Below are 15,786 nucleotides of genomic sequence, written 5' to 3'. Positions count from 1 at the left end.
GTCCCAAGAAGCTTGTTGGCCGGTGATAGACGGCGATGCGATGCGAATGGGGAAAATGAAAAGAAACACCTAATAAGGGAAGATCCTAGCGTTTGAAACTTGAAGGTTTGAACGAAACCGGTAGTCCCCTTGAGTGCCACTGCATTCATAACGTAGTGCCCACGGACACGGCCAAATTGGTTAACAGCGTGCAACATTAATCAGATCTGGAAAAAAATCAAGATAGAATCGTCAGACAAGTGCCGGATAAATATAAAGCCTCATACAGCGTACAATTTCGTGGCCCTCTTTTGCCATTGCAAACCTCCAAAACTCAACCCATGGCAAATCCAAGAGGATACGCATTCTCAGGAGATCCTGGACTACCGAACCTCTCTCTCGCATGGTCAGGTAAGGGGTCATTATAGATAGAATTATTTCCGAAAGACCCCATCCCTCCAACGCCATGATCATGGTGCTCCCCGTTTGCGCTCGATGTCGGAAGTGAAGTAGAGGGCGGAGAAGAAGCAGGAAGGAACCACGAATCAGTTTCCACTACAGGAAAACCAATCATGCCTAAACCAACACCGACCCCCATCATGTCAAACCGGTTGATCCCCATGCCCATGCCGAAACCAACGCTGACCCCAACGTTGAGGTTCATTCCAATGCCCTGAATTCCCGAATCGGGAAAGCCTGCAGGATTCGTGTCTGCGAATGATCGATTGGGAACAGTTCCTGGAAGTGGGGTCTCGGAATTTGGCATTCCATGCCCGACGACGTCATTTGCATTGAGCGCGACCGTACCGCTATAGATGCCCATCCGACTGTTATGAAACCCAGAGCTAGGTCCGCTGGAGTCAAATCCGATACCCCCGTTGGAATGACCATCTGGTGGCAACCCGGAAAAAGAGTCCATACCCGCTGTCGAAGGGCTATACGAGCGGTTTTCGTGCACCCCTGTTGTCATTAGGTTTCCACCCGAGCTAGCAGGGTCGTTGGATGGAGAACTAGTAAATTCGGAAACAGATTGTACGACATCGGGATCAATATCACCCTCAGCATCTTCGTCTGAGAGGTTTTCATCCATGGCTATTTTAGGACTGAATCTTGAAGGTGCAACATTTGGCGCAGCACCTTGATTCAAATTGCCGTTCGTATTCGGTGTAGCACCATGATTTGCCGGAGAATACTGGTATTGGGCCTGATCAGTACCACAGCCGCGGCTTGATCCCTGTTGGAAATCAACATCTATTGAATGGGGTTAGCAAGATACCGGTTTCCTTCAAAAGGATGGACATACTTTGCATGATATCGGAAGATGATACCCCTTCATGAACAAAGTAAGCCTTTGCATCCATCCAGTTGTGATTTCTGAACGTTTCTAGATCACCAGGTTGAACGGTTAAAGGAGGCCAATTGGTTTCGAAAGACGGTTGCGCTTCCAGCTGTTGTTGCTGGGTTCCAGCCAAAAGCGCTTGTGGTGACGATGCAGTGGGGCCTGTCGACGTTATGAAAGCATCAGGCTTGACGGCAGTCGATTTGAGTACAGGTTGGGAGGAAAGCGTTGACGGAAAGCGCATAGCATACCACGCGGAAGAGCCTACTGGAGGCAGTCGCTCAGGGCCATGCTGCACGAACACTTTTTCTGATATGGCATGGGCATTGTTGACAACTTTCCGATCTTCAAGCCAAGCGATCAAATTCCTTCGTCGATTTGGGTCGATAGGAGTGCCATGCCCTATTGAACCTAACTTCCTAGAAGCATAATTCAAAAGCCTCGAATAGGGCGTACGAAGACGGATATCGGCTTGCCGCTGGATCTCAGCACGGAGTACAGCAGTAGACGCTGATGAAGAAAAAGCCGGTGGATCGTCATTTTGGGATAATTCTCGGACTTTATCTGCCTGATAATCTGGTAATATTTCTTGCTGGAAGGTCTCGCTCAGTTGATCAGCCTCATATAGTCTTGATTGTGCAGGGACAATAGTAGCTAAAGGAGGGGGAGGAATGGACAAAGGAGGAGGTGCAAAGGGTGTTTTTTCTTCAAAAGAAGGAGATCTAGTGATGAAAGGTGGCAGGTCTTGGGGAGTTTCCGGTTTCTTAGGTGGCAGAGGTACTGGTAGCGCAAAAACGCCTGTCGTAAAATTCTGCGGAGACTCGGATGGATCCAGAGGAGTCAATGCTTCTGCCAAAGATGAGGGTGTCGGCATGTACACAGGCAGGTTTAATTCCATTTCATTTTCACCATGCACAGAAGAAGGGTCTTCGCTTTCATCTGATTCATCACTTTCTGTGTCCTCATGTTCTTCTTCGACGTTCGCTCCGGTGCTAGGATCCGGATCACTGGGAGGGTCGGACAATGAAGGCTGTTCTGCGTGCTCTTCTTCTTCTTCATCGCTTTCAGCCAACTCAAATGGAAAGCAGTCCTCTGTTCTGAAGTCCAACTCCCGATCAGACACATCTTGATTGGCGTTGCGAGATTCGATTATGGAGGGAGGTAGCACGGAGGATGAAGTCAGAAGAGATACAGGATGCATGGCATGTATATGCCCATCCCATTCGCCAGCATCTTGCAAGCGATCCTCCCAGTGTAATGCGATGCTCCAGGTGGGAGACTGGGGCCGTGAAGGTGCAACTACTGAAGCGTCGGATGTGAATGAAGACACCCCACTAGAGTCGAATCTTGGGGAGGCAGAAACACGAGTGAAGAACTGGAACGCCTGGTCCGCCTCGTAGTCCTTAAGTTGTCCCATATAGTAATATCTTCTGTTGGCGATAGATTTCAATGACTAACGAATAATTAACAGGCAGAGCAAGAGGTTACCCACAAATAATCTACTCTCTCACGACAGGCAAGCGTGAAAAGTGTTTCGGAGGGCCTTTCAGTGACCCGGGCAACTTGACGAGGCTTTTGTCTAGGGCGTCTTGCTCGCGGGCTTCGAATAGCTTTGCGACCACGCTGGGCGTCATCTGGAGAGGAAGATGCTTCTGATTGTGCGGATGATAATGCGTCCTCCCAAGCAGAAGATTCGACTGGTACGACTGGTTGTGTTCCGGTAGGCCAATTCCAGCCTATGTCTTGACTGGCTTTTTTTGGACCTTCGATAGAAGGAACAGAACAATGATCGTACGGGATGGGGTCTGAGGTGGATACTGGAGGAGGTGAGTTTGGCGGGGTAGGGGGGGTCACACTTAATGTGGGAATCGGATTCGGAAGAGACATTGGATAGGGAAGAGTTGCAGCTATGGGGATCGTTGGTTCCGATGGAACGGTGGTCACGGCTTCCACATCCTCGGAAGGGGTTGACGCATCCGATTCTTCTTCGTCCAGGATATCACCCTCTATCTCAACGATCTTTGGCTTCTTCTTGCCTGTTGGCACTCCAGTACTTGAAGCTCTCTTTCGCTTCGTCAACGATGCTTTCGCTGTGGTCTGGGCTAGGCTGCGTAACCGACGAAGTGGTGAACGACTCTGTGATTTCATGACCGACTGTGTCGCTTCATCATCAGCGCTAACAAATACAGGGAGTTCTGCAGTTTTCTGTAGAGGCGAAGTAAGTTTGCTCCGCATGGGTTCCGGTAAGTCATCGTTAGCGACTTGATTGGATTTTCCCATACTGAAGCTGGGACAGGATGATGGAGAAGCATTGTCATAAGCAACGGAGGATGGACTGGGATCTCGTTCTTTGCCCTTCAGAGTGGGAGTCCGAGGTGTGTGGACGGGAGGAGATATATCCGCAGATCGTTTCACCGAGTCCCACGTCGGGCCCCGAGAACCCTAGTAAAAAATCAGCAATTCGAAGGACTTGAGGCATAGGAAATACGGACTGTGATAATTCTCTCTCCAAGGAAGTTTTCTTTCCTTCGAGTTCGCCGTTGCGTTGAGTCAATTGGGTTGTTGACGACAAGTGGTGGGAGATAGGATGTGGATGCGATGGCCTGTGAGTTCTCCGTCTCTGAAACTCCTCCGTTGAAGACGCTGGGGTGACGACGCTGATACCGTTGAGATCGTGCGGAAGCAGAAGATGTATTATTACGGTCTGCAGGAGGCGAATTATTAGCGGTTGGGGTATCAGCTTGAATGATATGTGAACGTTTGGAGGCCCTGCCCGTAGATCGTTCTTTAGATGTAGAGGAAGTGCGCTTCCGCTTGTTAGAAGCAGATAGAGGAAAATGAGATGGCGTTGTTCCTGCAGTGGCACTGTGAGAATATCTGGCGGGAAGTCGACCAACCCTTGCACTGCGACGCAAACTGCCACCTTCTGTATCCTTTGCTAGCAGCGTAGTAGAAGTTGAAGGTCGACGGTTGGACCGTCTAAGGGATTTGTCAATGTCTGGTGCAGCCATAATTACTGGCGCAGTGTTAATGTCTACAGTTAAAGTTCCTAAGCATATAAGGAAGTAGTGTAGTAGTTGGAAGTATCCTGATTTCCGTCCGTTGGTTGTTGTCTGTATTCAGAGCGACAACGATAAAAGGCTTATTGTTAAATCGGCCTGTGTTTCCGTGGCGTTTCGGTGACCCAATTAACTGAGCCTAAAACGACTAGATAGCAAGAATTAGCATAGTCATCCGGAGACTATAAAGGCCGCGCACCGTGTACCGCGTCGTATGTCCTCCCTGAATCCCTCTTGTGTAATTTAAGCTTGGCCGGCGGGTGTCGTTTATAGTAGTAAACAGAAGCAGCAGGGAGACTAAATATGACCAAGCTCGACCAAACTGATGGACACATGCCGAAGCGGCAGAAATTCTCTCAGAGTCTCTGTTGGAGTTGCGATCGAACACTTTACTATGGCACATTTTATCCTCGAGGTCTTTCCAAGTCTTCTTTCAGGCTTTATCGACCATTTCGGATTTGCTGTGTTTATTGGCACGCAACAAATCGAAGAACAACGCAGGATCAAGCTGAAGGAGCTTCCAGGGAGCTTCTTTGAATAATCGTCCCCAGAATCGCCCTAGCGTCAACCTCGAGCTCGTGCGCCGCGTGATATCATGCAACAACATCTAATAGCATGCAATTTAAGACTATTGCATTGGGCTTGAAGTCCTGTGGACGATTTCAAATGATCTAGAGGGGATTTCAAGGATAGGTCAGGATTCTATTTTTCGTTGCTCCAGGCCGCTCAATCGGTTTGGGAGTTCGTACGCGAGCAGTCACTCAGAATAAGTTATATTATCCTTTTAACCGCCGGGCCAATGCACTCAACATTCAAACGTTCCTGTTCGATCCATCGCATTACAGACTTTTTGGTTATGTACATCCATGGCACACATCTAGCGCAATGTGTGTAGCATGGACGACCCCGGCTGTTCCTCAATGGGACCGTGTCGGTTTTCCTTTCCTTTCCAGCCTGTCTGAGGTTTCCTTGAGCTCCTTGCTACATAGCCTTCGCTTGGATTGCTTGGATTGGGAAACCCTGAATCAGCTCGCCATCTGCAAAGTTCTCGGTTAATTCCTTCCTTCCTTCCTACGGGCCCTACCGTGCCCTACCAGTTGCTCCTTTCCCGATGGTGTTTAGGATGCGGGATTATAGCCAAGACGAGGGATTTCGATTATTACTGAATCAACTTTTCAAGGGATATCTGAAACTATCAATAGAAGTGCAGCGATATCCGAAAGGTTCTGAGTCAGTGGTGAATCACTGTGCACATATAAAAGGCATACACAGACAGGGAGATTTTCCCCGCAGCTGCTGGTCAGTTCCCCTTCGTGTTACCTGCCTCTCCTAAAAGCCATTTCCACCACTCGTCGCTCTATTGCCTCTGGCTATCTTCCGCCTAAAGTCATTCCTCGTATCCATTGTGCAATGCGCCTCAACTTTGCACATATTGTTGCAGCCCTCCTAGCAACTGCTGCTAGCGTGCATGCCGCACCTTTGACTGTGGGTCGTTGGCCGATTCAATTTTCATAATATTGACTTCCTTTCTCCGTTGACGTAGGCCGCTGGCAGCACTGGTTCCGACCTCAGAATCAGGGGAAGCGACTGGATTGAGACCGAGAATACTAGGCTCGTGAACGTTAGATTTATGAGTCTAAGTGCAGGGGAAAATTTTGACTCGCCAAGACTTCACCTTTGCTATGAAACGATTGAGGAGCGAGTGAAAACCGCGCTCGCAAACCGTTTCTCAGTCCCTCTATACAACATACGATTCAAAAACGACTACAAAAATGATTTTGCGCTGGAACCCAAAGGACCATCCGAGATTCTAGTTTTGGTCACTGAATCTAACAAGAAGTCACTCGGGACTCTCCTCTCTATCAACAGAAATTCCGTCGCCAGTGAACCAAGAGTCCCAGGGTAGCATGAGGTACATCATGTGAGTTGTTCTTCCGCTTCGAGTTGCGCTCTGTTGCACTCTAGGCTTACTCCATACTGTCCTAGGCATTGCACACTCAGTACTATATCATATCCAGTACATAGTTCATTGTAATCGAGATGAGACTTCTGCTTCATGTTTTTTCACCATCACCGTAGCTGAAGGCAATTGCGTCGGATGGCCTTCTATAATTTCCCAAAGTTCGGAAAGGTATGCATCAATATTGGTAACGCCTAAACCTGCTGCTTCAACTCTGAAAGTATCTAGACCTGAGCAGTCCCTGAAAACAATAGTTGTATGTAAATGTACATAAATGTAGCACCTAATGTTCATTGGGAAGGCAACGGCCAGGGTCAGTTCACCTTGAGTTTTGAATTTGAGCAGGCTTCAGCGCCCTCAGCATTTCCTGATACGCACATGACCATTGGAAATGCTTGGGACCGGCTCAAGAAAGGCCTGTCGGTGAAGGCTTATATACATACAGACTTTCTTCGGTATAATCTATAATTTGAAACAACGGGAGGGTGAATCTACATACTACGCTGACCGACCATCGAACACGACGATGATATTTATCACCTTGTTTAGGAACTAAGGAAGGAGAGTTCTTATTACTTTGAATAAAACTACAAGGAGATATTATTATTTATACAAGCGCAAGACGAACTTACAGGGCGGAGCAATGACATTATTACCTCAAAGCAAGAATGGAAAGAGGTATCCGTAGGACCGTACGGAATGAGACGGTATGTACTATGGACTCTTTCTCTTTTCCTTTTTTTGAATCTGCCGAGTTTTATTGCAGGGCTATATATTGATTGATATCAGCTTCTCTTTAAAATATCAAGCTGCGAAACAAAGAATACCAGAACATACCCCTACGTTTTGGGGCATACACATTTATCCGCATTCTCCTTTTGCCCTTGGTGTATTGGAATCGAGTCCAAAATTCGACCGAACATGACCATCGACGACCTCCGCTATTTCACTCAACTGCGAGCGACTCACCCTGAGCTCACGGACTCGATGTTACTCAATTCCAACAACTCATCCCAATTCTCCACCGAACCTGACGTAGTCGTGGCAGGAGCCGGTATCTTAGGTCTCTGTTACGCCATCCATCTTAAAAACATCTCCCCGCACCTGAATATTGCGGTGTACGAAAAGAATCAGGCACCGGTACAAAAGATCGGTGAATCAACCCTTTCGTCCTTCTCCAGATTCACCACTGGGGCCGTGATGGCTCAGGACTACTTCTTTCGCCTGTTTGGGTTAAAGGATGGGTTGCAGTTCTACTGCATAGATCGAGAAGGAGTGGAGGTCTCATCTGAAGATATTGGAGGACTAGATTTGTCCTTCCAACTGGATCGTCGTATGTCAGAATTGTTCTTCACGATGTGGGCGCAAAGGATTGGTATTAATGTATACCATGGCGTCGAAGTTGATTTCGATGTTGCAGGAAGCGTACAAGAGCATTCTGTAAGTACGTTTAACGTCCTACAACAAGCCGAGTGTTAATATGTTTCAGAAGAGTACACACCAGTTCAAAACTCCTCAGGTCAAGTTGAAGAATTTCCCGAAGCCTGGGGTGACAGAGGTCGACGCTAAGATAGTCTGTGACGCTTCTGGATTTTCCAGGAAGCTGACATCCAAGTTCGGGAACAAAGAATTACTCGACGGGTGGAACTGCGATGCTTACTGGGCGTACTTCAAAGAAAAGGAAGGCGGTAAAGCTGAGAATCGCTTGGACCATTGGGACTATCCTGCTACGAAGCACATGTGCTTCCCAGAGGGTTGGGGTTGGTTCATTAAACTCATCTCGTGGCATCATGCTCCTCTTGCTAATCTCATGGACCTCGTTGCCTATATCATCAATAAAGCTAAGAGTGGTGTTCCCGCTCATGCCATCCCACCTACCAAAATTCTTTCCGAGATGTTTAACTGTCCGTTCGAGTTCATCACCTCAATCGGATGGGCGGTCAGGAATGATCACGAATTCCCCGATAACCTTGAGGAGTACGGTGATGGCGAGGGCGAGCGAAAATTTAATTATTTCAAGGTCCGATATCCGACCTTAAACAAGTTGATGAATGGGGTATACGAGCTTCTTCCCAAGTATTACGGAAAACAGACTTACTTTGTGCGCAAGTCAATGACTTACCGCAGCCCTGTTGTCGCTGGCGAAGGATGGTTCGCAATCGGAAACTCTGCGGGTTTCACGAACCCTTTGATCTCACCCGGGATCAACGCCGGTATAGGGACCTCTGTTCTTGCCGCTAACATGTCAAAAGAGATCCTAGACCAACCACCGGAGCATTCTCGTGCGGTAATGAAGAAATGCGCTGCATCGTATCAAACCTATAGCCACGAATTCATGATCCCTCGACTTCATCTAATGAATCGTTACTGGTACAACAGTTTCCGTGATCACAGACTGTTCGAAGTAATGGTTCCATGTTTCTGGACACTAGGAGTTGATGATATAGATAGTCAGTACGTGAATGAGTTCACTGAAGAGGACGTGTATTGGGTCGTTGGAGTTGGACATGATGATTTTGTGGATCTCAGCAGAAAGATCCTGGATATCTTGGAACCTTCAACGAACAGGATGACCGTGAATGAAGACAAAGTAGAACAGGCTCGGGCGTTGGCCAAGCAATGCATGGACTACCGTAAGGAGCGTTTCCCAGGAAACGAGTGGGGAAAGTATCTTCGAAGGCACGACTGCAAGCTCCAGCTAGTTCCGGAGAAACACGAAAGAATGCCTGGAGGTCGTTGCTTCGGAATTCGGTGTATATCATGTAAGGTCTGGAGACATAACAATATGAACGCATGTCCTGTATGTGGGGCATGAGTCAGCCTATACTTAGTAATTAAATCGTTCAAGTTATCACTTCACCATTACGTATGATGTATGCTTGAATCTCACGTTTTTCTTGTTTCTTCCATGTCCTACCGGCGCCGTCTCCTCTTTGGATTTCTGACATTCCTTTCCGTCTGCCTATATCTATTCGTCTTCTCTCATCCAGATAATCATGACTCGTCAATAACGAAATTCGTTGGAGATCAGTTCGGCCTTATGTCCTCCAAGAACCCAACGCCATCCGTGGACGAGATCTACGGCCTGATATCCCTGGTCACGCGTGAAAGTGAAAATAGTCAGCGTGTTCTGACTGCGAAGAGCGTGGATATAACCAATCCGGTGGATATCAACGTATATGCGGCGAAGAGAGGGATGAATTGGAAAAAGGAATTGCAGAGGTTGAATGAGGACTTCCCAGTTGTGGTTTTTAGTAAGGTAAGTGATATCGGAGTTGATAATAATTCGTTTGTCTCACTACCCCTCAGACTTACTGCCCGTATGTATTCGAGCGCTTGGATGAACCACGCGTACTCCTAACATTATTCACCCTTGACTTGGATAGGTACTCCCGGAAAGCTAAACAGCTTCTGCAGGCATATGAACTTTCTCCGCCGCCCAAAATCATTGAGGTCGATTTACGAGGTGTGATAATTCTCTAAATCCCGCAGGCAGCAGTGCTCATCTCCCTGAATATTTGTTCCTCTCTCTCCCGCGGAACCGTGCGGCCTATCTCTCACGCCGTATTCTGTCTATTCCTTCATACCAATAGAAGACGCTGCCCAACTCAAGACGGTGTTGACAAGACTTACTCGCCGGTCTACTTTCCCGAACATACTTCTGCGAGGCAAATCAATCGGCGGTTCGGACGATCTACACGCTTTGCACAACGCAAATGCATTGAGGGACATGTTCCAAGAAGCTGGGGTGGACGTAAACGGAGATTTCATGTAGGATTATAGGGATACTTTGAGTTCTGATTTGATTTGCGAAGACGTTCAATATACAGTATACGCTTTCTGAATCCAACCATGAGCTATAATAGGTGATTGGATTCATACCAAATCACGATTTGCTTGAGCAGCTCGAATGGCCGAACAAAGTGATAACGACCAAACTTTCTTTCGATATATAAACTTCTTGTCTGCCTCGAGGGGCTTTTTAGATTGCGGGACAGATGAAGCTTACACGGTGAATTCTTTACTTATTCTGCGTACTTAGCAAGTCGAAGCACTAATAACCCTTCAAAGTCGTTTGTGTTTGTTTACACAAATTCGACTGTGACGGTACTTCCGCTCTGCGAAACCGACGTCAAAACCGAATTCTGCTCGATGTCGAAGATCGTAGCACCAGCTGGTGTAACGGTGCCCGAGCTAGTGGTCGCCGAAGCTCCCGTAAATTCGACCGTGCCAAAGTTGGCGAAGGGAACCAACTCGCAGTCGTTACCCTCGCATTCTTCGAAATCCTCCACAATCCACTCCGCGTTAGTTTCACAGAGTCTTGCGGTGGATGTAACGGTCTTGCTGGCGGAAGTTCCCTTGCTGTTGTTCTCGATGGTCAAGGTGCCCTCGGTTGTGCTGATAACGGTTGCTGTAACGGTAACAGAGTCACCAGCGGAGACGGAAAAACCAGAGAAGTCGAAAGAGTCAGCGGGCTTTTTTAAACATTTAGGGCACTGCGGAAATTATACAAAACCATATTACTCACGAAGAACTCATACCTGAAAAAAAAGGAGAAAACTCGCATCAGTGTCTTTGGAGACAATGGGAAAAAGATGATATCGGCACAATGACTGACCAGGCATCGAAAGAAACAGCAGATCCAGATACACAGAAGTCGACACCAGTCTGCAAGATCGCAGTCTCACACGTGTCACCGTCAATACCGACCCAAGCAGAGGCACATTGCTCGCCGCTTCCACCTGTAGATTTGGGTGTAGGGACAGTGAAGGTGCCGGTGACGGACTTGTATGTTGCCTACAGACATTAATATTATCAGTATTCAAGTCAGAAGGGGAAGACTAGGAGCATGATATTACTCACGGTGCTAGCAACCAACACGGCGCCAGCCCAATTCGAGCTGAATTCAGGATGAGACGCGTTACCAACAGCAGCGGATACCTGCGGGCTGGTAATGATGTTCACGGGCTTGCTCTGGCGGGTACGTGCGACATCGCCACTGCGGCGAGCTCGGCGGGAAGCCAAGCGGTCTTTGCTCGAAGGGAGAGCAAAAGCAGCGGAGGCAAGAAGGGCCTGTACGAGGAAAGCAGCGGAGAACATCATGTAAAGGGTGTTGAAAATAGGACTCGTGAATGAGCTGAAGAACTGTAAGCTTCAATTTTTATGGCTTTTATACAATTCCTGAATCGGTGTGGAGTCTCTTGAGTCCAAATTGTGTTGTTGGCTTGAAACGGACCGCACGGAAATACATACGCATATTGTTTCTAATTCTGTGGGACGAAACCGACCGGTTTAAGGGATCTTGGTGTTTATTCGCTGACAGGCCACAAGATACGAGATCAAGGAAGGTATATTCCATGATCAGATCCTCGTGCTCGTCCTGATGATTGAAGCTTGCACGACGATGGATTCGACATGTCTTTTGGATCAATGCATGTGTAACAATGGGAATTTGACGAGTAAAAGAGGAGATAGAAGGGAGAAAACCGATGTTCTAGTACCTTGCAATTCCCTTCACCTAGAGATAGCGATTAAAAATAGTATATCCAACATGCAACATGCCGGAGAAGATAGACTTATGCAATCTGGAGAATGAGCGCCAATAAAAATAAGGATATTATTTAATTACAGAGTTCACTTCAAGACATACATAGGTAGATCCGATAGATAAGAGGAACCGGTGTGATCACTGGGCTACCGTACGCGTCGAAGCAGATTCAAGCCATGGATATCATCACGTACAATTACAGGCTTCCTAGACGTTCAACGTTCAGCCTTTGAATGCCCAGGAAGAGCTAGAAAGGGATTCAACAATGAGATTTGCTTCTGCCGAGGTCTCGGGTTTGGCAAATGATATCTTGTCGAGGAAATGAAGCATAGGCTATAGCTTGATAAGAGTCAAGACCTGATAGTTAGGAGGTTATGTTGACGGAATAGTGAGCCTGACTCCGGGAGAATCATAGTTGGAGAAGGATGTACGGACACAGATGATTTAGCCAATTTTGAGGTTTGCGACCGGTGCCGGCGAAAAGAGTTCGAAAAGCAAAGGAAATCTATATGTACAGTACATACGCCTAATACGGCTTGTTCCAAAGATTTTCCCGGTGTCGGCCCCGCATCACCTCTGGATAAAGAGCGAGATGTCACCGGATACTACATAACAAGGAAAGAAGGTCATCATAAGACATCATCATATCACCCACACCAGATAAGAGGCCTGGATCCTTCAAAAAATACACACACACTACGCATAATCTCTTAAAATAATCAGTAGGTTTATTAGCTTCAAAGCAGCTTACCGTCACATAAATTCGCCATCGCACTGGCAGCGATCCGGAGAGAAAAAGTGGTCGATGAAAAGACTGCATTAGATCAAGCATTGATTGGATGCCTCTACCAGATACTGACAATTGTAGGCATGTCGTTCCTTGTCGTTCGTCTAGAGATTTGCACGAACGCTTCCAGAACGACAATTAGTGTACGACAGACGAAGTCCATTTCTGCAGCAGAAGCAATCAACGAAAAGAGTTTTGAAGAAAGTCAACTCCGGATTAATCTCGCAAGCGAAATTGTTCGTAGTGAAGAATCACCAATGCAGAGATTGCACCGCGCATATTCAAGTTTATGATTTCGATTGCCTAAGTACACATCTCTACCTTGACAATGGGAAGGCGAGAACGTAAATCCTACGCCAGAGATCCGATACATAGCCAATGTTGAAGACTGAGTCAGCTAAGTCTTCAGGAGATATGCCAAATGTTTGATGTATATCATCTCTATCACTTTTCAAGTTGGATGTGAGAACAAGCGCAACCTTACGCCCATCCTGGTCGGTGGCGAGGAATGAGGAGGAATGGACAGTCTCAAAAGCAATTGTACTGGACAAATCATGGCTTACGACATGATACCAATCATAATTCACAGATCTTTCGACAGACCTTGATCTTTCAATCCAAGGGTGAAGAAGGAATTCGAAAGCAACCTGTGCCCACGTAGGAGAGATAGTGGTCAATGGTTTGAGAGTTGTTCGTGGTAAATATTGCGCAATGGAAATACAGATTTCTGCTGGGAGCGATTCTATTATCGAACCGGATGCCAACTTATGACAAACATAGTTTCTGTCGAGGACATCCTGTCGAAGATGTTTTTCAAAGACCAGTTGGCCGAGGCGAGATAGCGCTTCGAGCCCGGGCGTGAAAGAACTTGTTGGGTGCTCCGTTGGGAGAAATCGGAGATGGTTTGTATGTGTCAATTCGAAGGCTTTCGTCCCATCATGTTCAATTACCTTGAGACGGACAATAGAAACATGGTACAAAGACATGATAGCGGCATGAAACATAGTACCGACGGCATGGACTTCGATTTGAAAGTGGTTTTCAATGTGCTGCATCAGGTGAACAATTGCAGCTTGTACAAGGAGGTCTTCATCGAGACGCGGCACAGCAAGTATGCAAAGGACGTCTTTGACTACCCATTGGAAGGGTGAAGTGTCCAGCGATTTTTGATCCACAGAAGCAATAGAGTTCGAAAAGACAAGAGGACCAGACAGGGTATCAACTATGACACGAAGTCTAGTAACAACGTTGTCGGATACTTTATCGGAAAGCACAGCGTTGATTCCCAATCCAATAGAATTATACAACGTTCGCATTGAGGATGCAATGAAAACTTGCATGAATTTGAACCTGATCTCCTCTATGCCTCGCAATTCAGGTGGAACATGAAGCACTTCATGTGTAGAGGTGCAGGCAGGATGGAGGCCTTCGTAAATATCATGAATCTCAGGCGCCACCGGAAGTGATGGCGGGAGTTTATAGCGGTGCTCTTCGGGAGTGTTTACATTGAAAGAACGACATCCGTAGCTGTTTGTTCCTAGAAATCCAAGTTGAAGATACAAAGAAATACTTTTACTATAACACTCACCGATGTAAGAAGCAAAGTCATCAATACGAGGCATGTTTCGTATGTCAAACAACGGTTCTCCGTCGACATGAAATATGTAGTTGTCCAAATCAATTTCGTACATCCACTCAATGAAGATATCGTTTTGTGGGGGAGTCTTTGTAATTTCCGGATCCGACCCCTCGTCCCTTTCCTTCGATTCCGAAAACAGTCGAAGGAGATACTTTTTGGTTGACGCCACATAACTCTCGAACTCGGTCGGATCCGAGGGAATTTCATTAGCAACCTGAACACCTAGCCCCTCTGGATAAGAGTCATATTGGTTAAAAAAGACATAGTAAAAGCCTTTGTAGCGATAGACATAGAATCCGCGTGTGCCCATGGGAGAACAAGAACAAGTCGGTGTACGCGCTTATTTAATGATGTAGGATGCTTATCCAGATCACCTCTTCTATCACCTATATTTCAAATCCAAAACAAGTCCAAAATGTCCTTCTCAAAGGGAATAGAATATGTGCTCTTTGATATGGATGGTGAGCAGCATCTTCTACGCATCTTCATTGCATCTAAATTCTGGCAGGTTTAATGATTGACTCTGAAAAAATATACACTGACGTTACTAGTATGCTGCAGTCTGTATACAATGATCAGATTTAAACTGCTGTACAGACGAAATACTGGCTAAGTATGGTAAAGAAATGACATGGGATATCAAAGCTGGCTGTATGGGCAAACGTACGTTCGACTGTTATTTTTTGCGTATGTTTCGAGACTCAACGCAAGGGGTATCTTTATTATGATCAGCTGAAAAAGAAGCTGCACTATATCTACTCTCATTCTTCCCTGAAATATCGCTCCGACTAGAAGACTATCTAACTCAACGCAATACTCTACAAGATCTTGCTTGGCCGACAGTTCCTCTCCTCCCAGGCGTACGGAAACTCGTTCTTCATCTCAAGAAACACAACATTCCCATAGCTGTTGCCACCGGTTCGCGTAGAAGGAATTACGAAATGAAGACCAGCCATCTTAGTGAAGTTTTTGGTTGCTTTGAAGGCAATGTCGTCTGCGGTGATGATCCGAGGTCTGGTATGAGGTCAAAGCCGGATCCAGATATCTTTTTGGTTGCAGCAAAAGAGACCCTTGGCAGGGACGTTGGACCCTTGAAAGGCGAGGATGAAAAAGGTGTAGAGGTGACTGACGCGCAAAGGATAGAAAGAGGAAAGGGTTTGGTATTGGAGGATGGATTGCCGGGGATGCAAGCAGGAAAAAGAGCGGGAATGGCTGGTATGTTTGATTCTTCTCTGCCTTAATCTGATCCTGACTTTTTCATTCTAGTTGTATGGGTTCCGGATGCCAATCTTTTGGATGTGAACTACTCGGGCAATGAAAAGGCGGATCAGATTTTGAAATCGCTGGAAGATTTCGTACCGGAGGAATGGGGATTACCACCATATGATCCATAGTTGCTACAGACAGCAGCTATATAGGCTTGGATTATGGATCATTGCGACCAGTTACTTTTGCTCTTCTTGCTCGTTATAATT

At 46.7% G+C, this 15,786-nt stretch overlaps 7 protein-coding genes across 7 annotated transcripts; 4 read left to right on the top strand and 3 right to left on the bottom strand.

Annotated features, from left to right (window-relative positions):
• Nucleotides 1–267: 267 nt before the first annotated feature.
• On the bottom strand, nucleotides 268–1,280 carry C8R40DRAFT_117526 (uncharacterized protein). The gene has a single exon (XM_046232301.1). The coding sequence runs from the start codon at nucleotides 1,067–1,069 to the stop codon at nucleotides 314–316; it is 756 nt and encodes a 251-aa protein (XP_046087886.1). The 5' UTR covers nucleotides 1,070–1,280; the 3' UTR covers nucleotides 268–313.
• A 4,507-nt stretch (nucleotides 1,281–5,787) lies between these two features.
• Nucleotides 5,788–6,805, top strand: C8R40DRAFT_1068550 (uncharacterized protein; the record flags this gene model as incomplete). Its single annotated transcript, XM_046226023.1, has 5 exons — nucleotides 5,788–5,862; nucleotides 5,921–6,260; nucleotides 6,457–6,508; nucleotides 6,566–6,597; nucleotides 6,618–6,805. The coding sequence occupies 5 exons, from the start codon at nucleotides 5,788–5,790 to the stop codon at nucleotides 6,803–6,805; spliced, it is 687 nt and encodes a 228-aa protein (XP_046087885.1).
• A 453-nt stretch (nucleotides 6,806–7,258) lies between these two features.
• Nucleotides 7,259–9,152, top strand: C8R40DRAFT_1042266 (uncharacterized protein; the record flags this gene model as incomplete). The annotated part of the gene is made up of 2 exons (XM_046224068.1): nucleotides 7,259–7,792; nucleotides 7,857–9,152. 2 exons carry the CDS (start codon nucleotides 7,259–7,261, stop codon nucleotides 9,150–9,152), a joined length of 1,830 nt encoding a protein of 609 aa, XP_046087884.1.
• Nucleotides 9,153–9,377: 225 nt separating this feature from the next.
• On the top strand, nucleotides 9,378–10,112 carry C8R40DRAFT_1042285 (thioredoxin-like protein; the record flags this gene model as incomplete). Its single annotated transcript, XM_046224070.1, has 4 exons — nucleotides 9,378–9,596; nucleotides 9,647–9,657; nucleotides 9,724–9,803; nucleotides 9,931–10,112. 4 exons carry the CDS (start codon nucleotides 9,378–9,380, stop codon nucleotides 10,110–10,112), a joined length of 492 nt encoding a protein of 163 aa, XP_046087883.1.
• A 155-nt stretch (nucleotides 10,113–10,267) lies between these two features.
• C8R40DRAFT_117482 (peptidase A4 family-domain-containing protein) lies at nucleotides 10,268–11,594 on the bottom strand. Its single transcript, XM_046232239.1, has 5 exons — nucleotides 11,591–11,594; nucleotides 11,201–11,518; nucleotides 10,956–11,134; nucleotides 10,866–10,878; nucleotides 10,268–10,812 (listed from the first exon to the last, which is right to left on the bottom strand). The coding sequence occupies exons 2-5, from the start codon at nucleotides 11,438–11,440 to the stop codon at nucleotides 10,423–10,425; spliced, it is 822 nt and encodes a 273-aa protein (XP_046087882.1). The 5' UTR covers nucleotides 11,441–11,518; nucleotides 11,591–11,594; the 3' UTR covers nucleotides 10,268–10,422.
• A 1,395-nt stretch (nucleotides 11,595–12,989) lies between these two features.
• On the bottom strand, nucleotides 12,990–14,621 carry C8R40DRAFT_1169300 (uncharacterized protein; the record flags this gene model as incomplete). The annotated part of the gene is made up of 2 exons (XM_046231353.1): nucleotides 12,990–14,209; nucleotides 14,261–14,621. The coding sequence occupies 2 exons, from the start codon at nucleotides 14,619–14,621 to the stop codon at nucleotides 12,990–12,992; spliced, it is 1,581 nt and encodes a 526-aa protein (XP_046087881.1).
• A 105-nt stretch (nucleotides 14,622–14,726) lies between these two features.
• On the top strand, nucleotides 14,727–15,705 carry C8R40DRAFT_1160088 (HAD-like domain-containing protein; the record flags this gene model as incomplete). The annotated part of the gene is made up of 5 exons (XM_046229969.1): nucleotides 14,727–14,772; nucleotides 14,820–14,861; nucleotides 14,909–14,974; nucleotides 15,044–15,526; nucleotides 15,578–15,705. The coding sequence occupies 5 exons, from the start codon at nucleotides 14,727–14,729 to the stop codon at nucleotides 15,703–15,705; spliced, it is 765 nt and encodes a 254-aa protein (XP_046087880.1).
• Nucleotides 15,706–15,786: the final 81 nt, after the last annotated feature.

This window comes from Lentinula edodes (genome assembly GCF_021015755.1).
Source record: "Lentinula edodes strain Le(Bin) 0899 ss11 chromosome Unknown C8R40scaffold_12, whole genome shotgun sequence".
In the NCBI taxonomy this organism is placed as follows: domain Eukaryota; kingdom Fungi; phylum Basidiomycota; class Agaricomycetes; order Agaricales; family Omphalotaceae; genus Lentinula; species Lentinula edodes.
The sequence above is the reverse complement of the archived record's forward strand: the minus strand, read 5'-3'. Positions and strand labels throughout refer to the sequence as shown.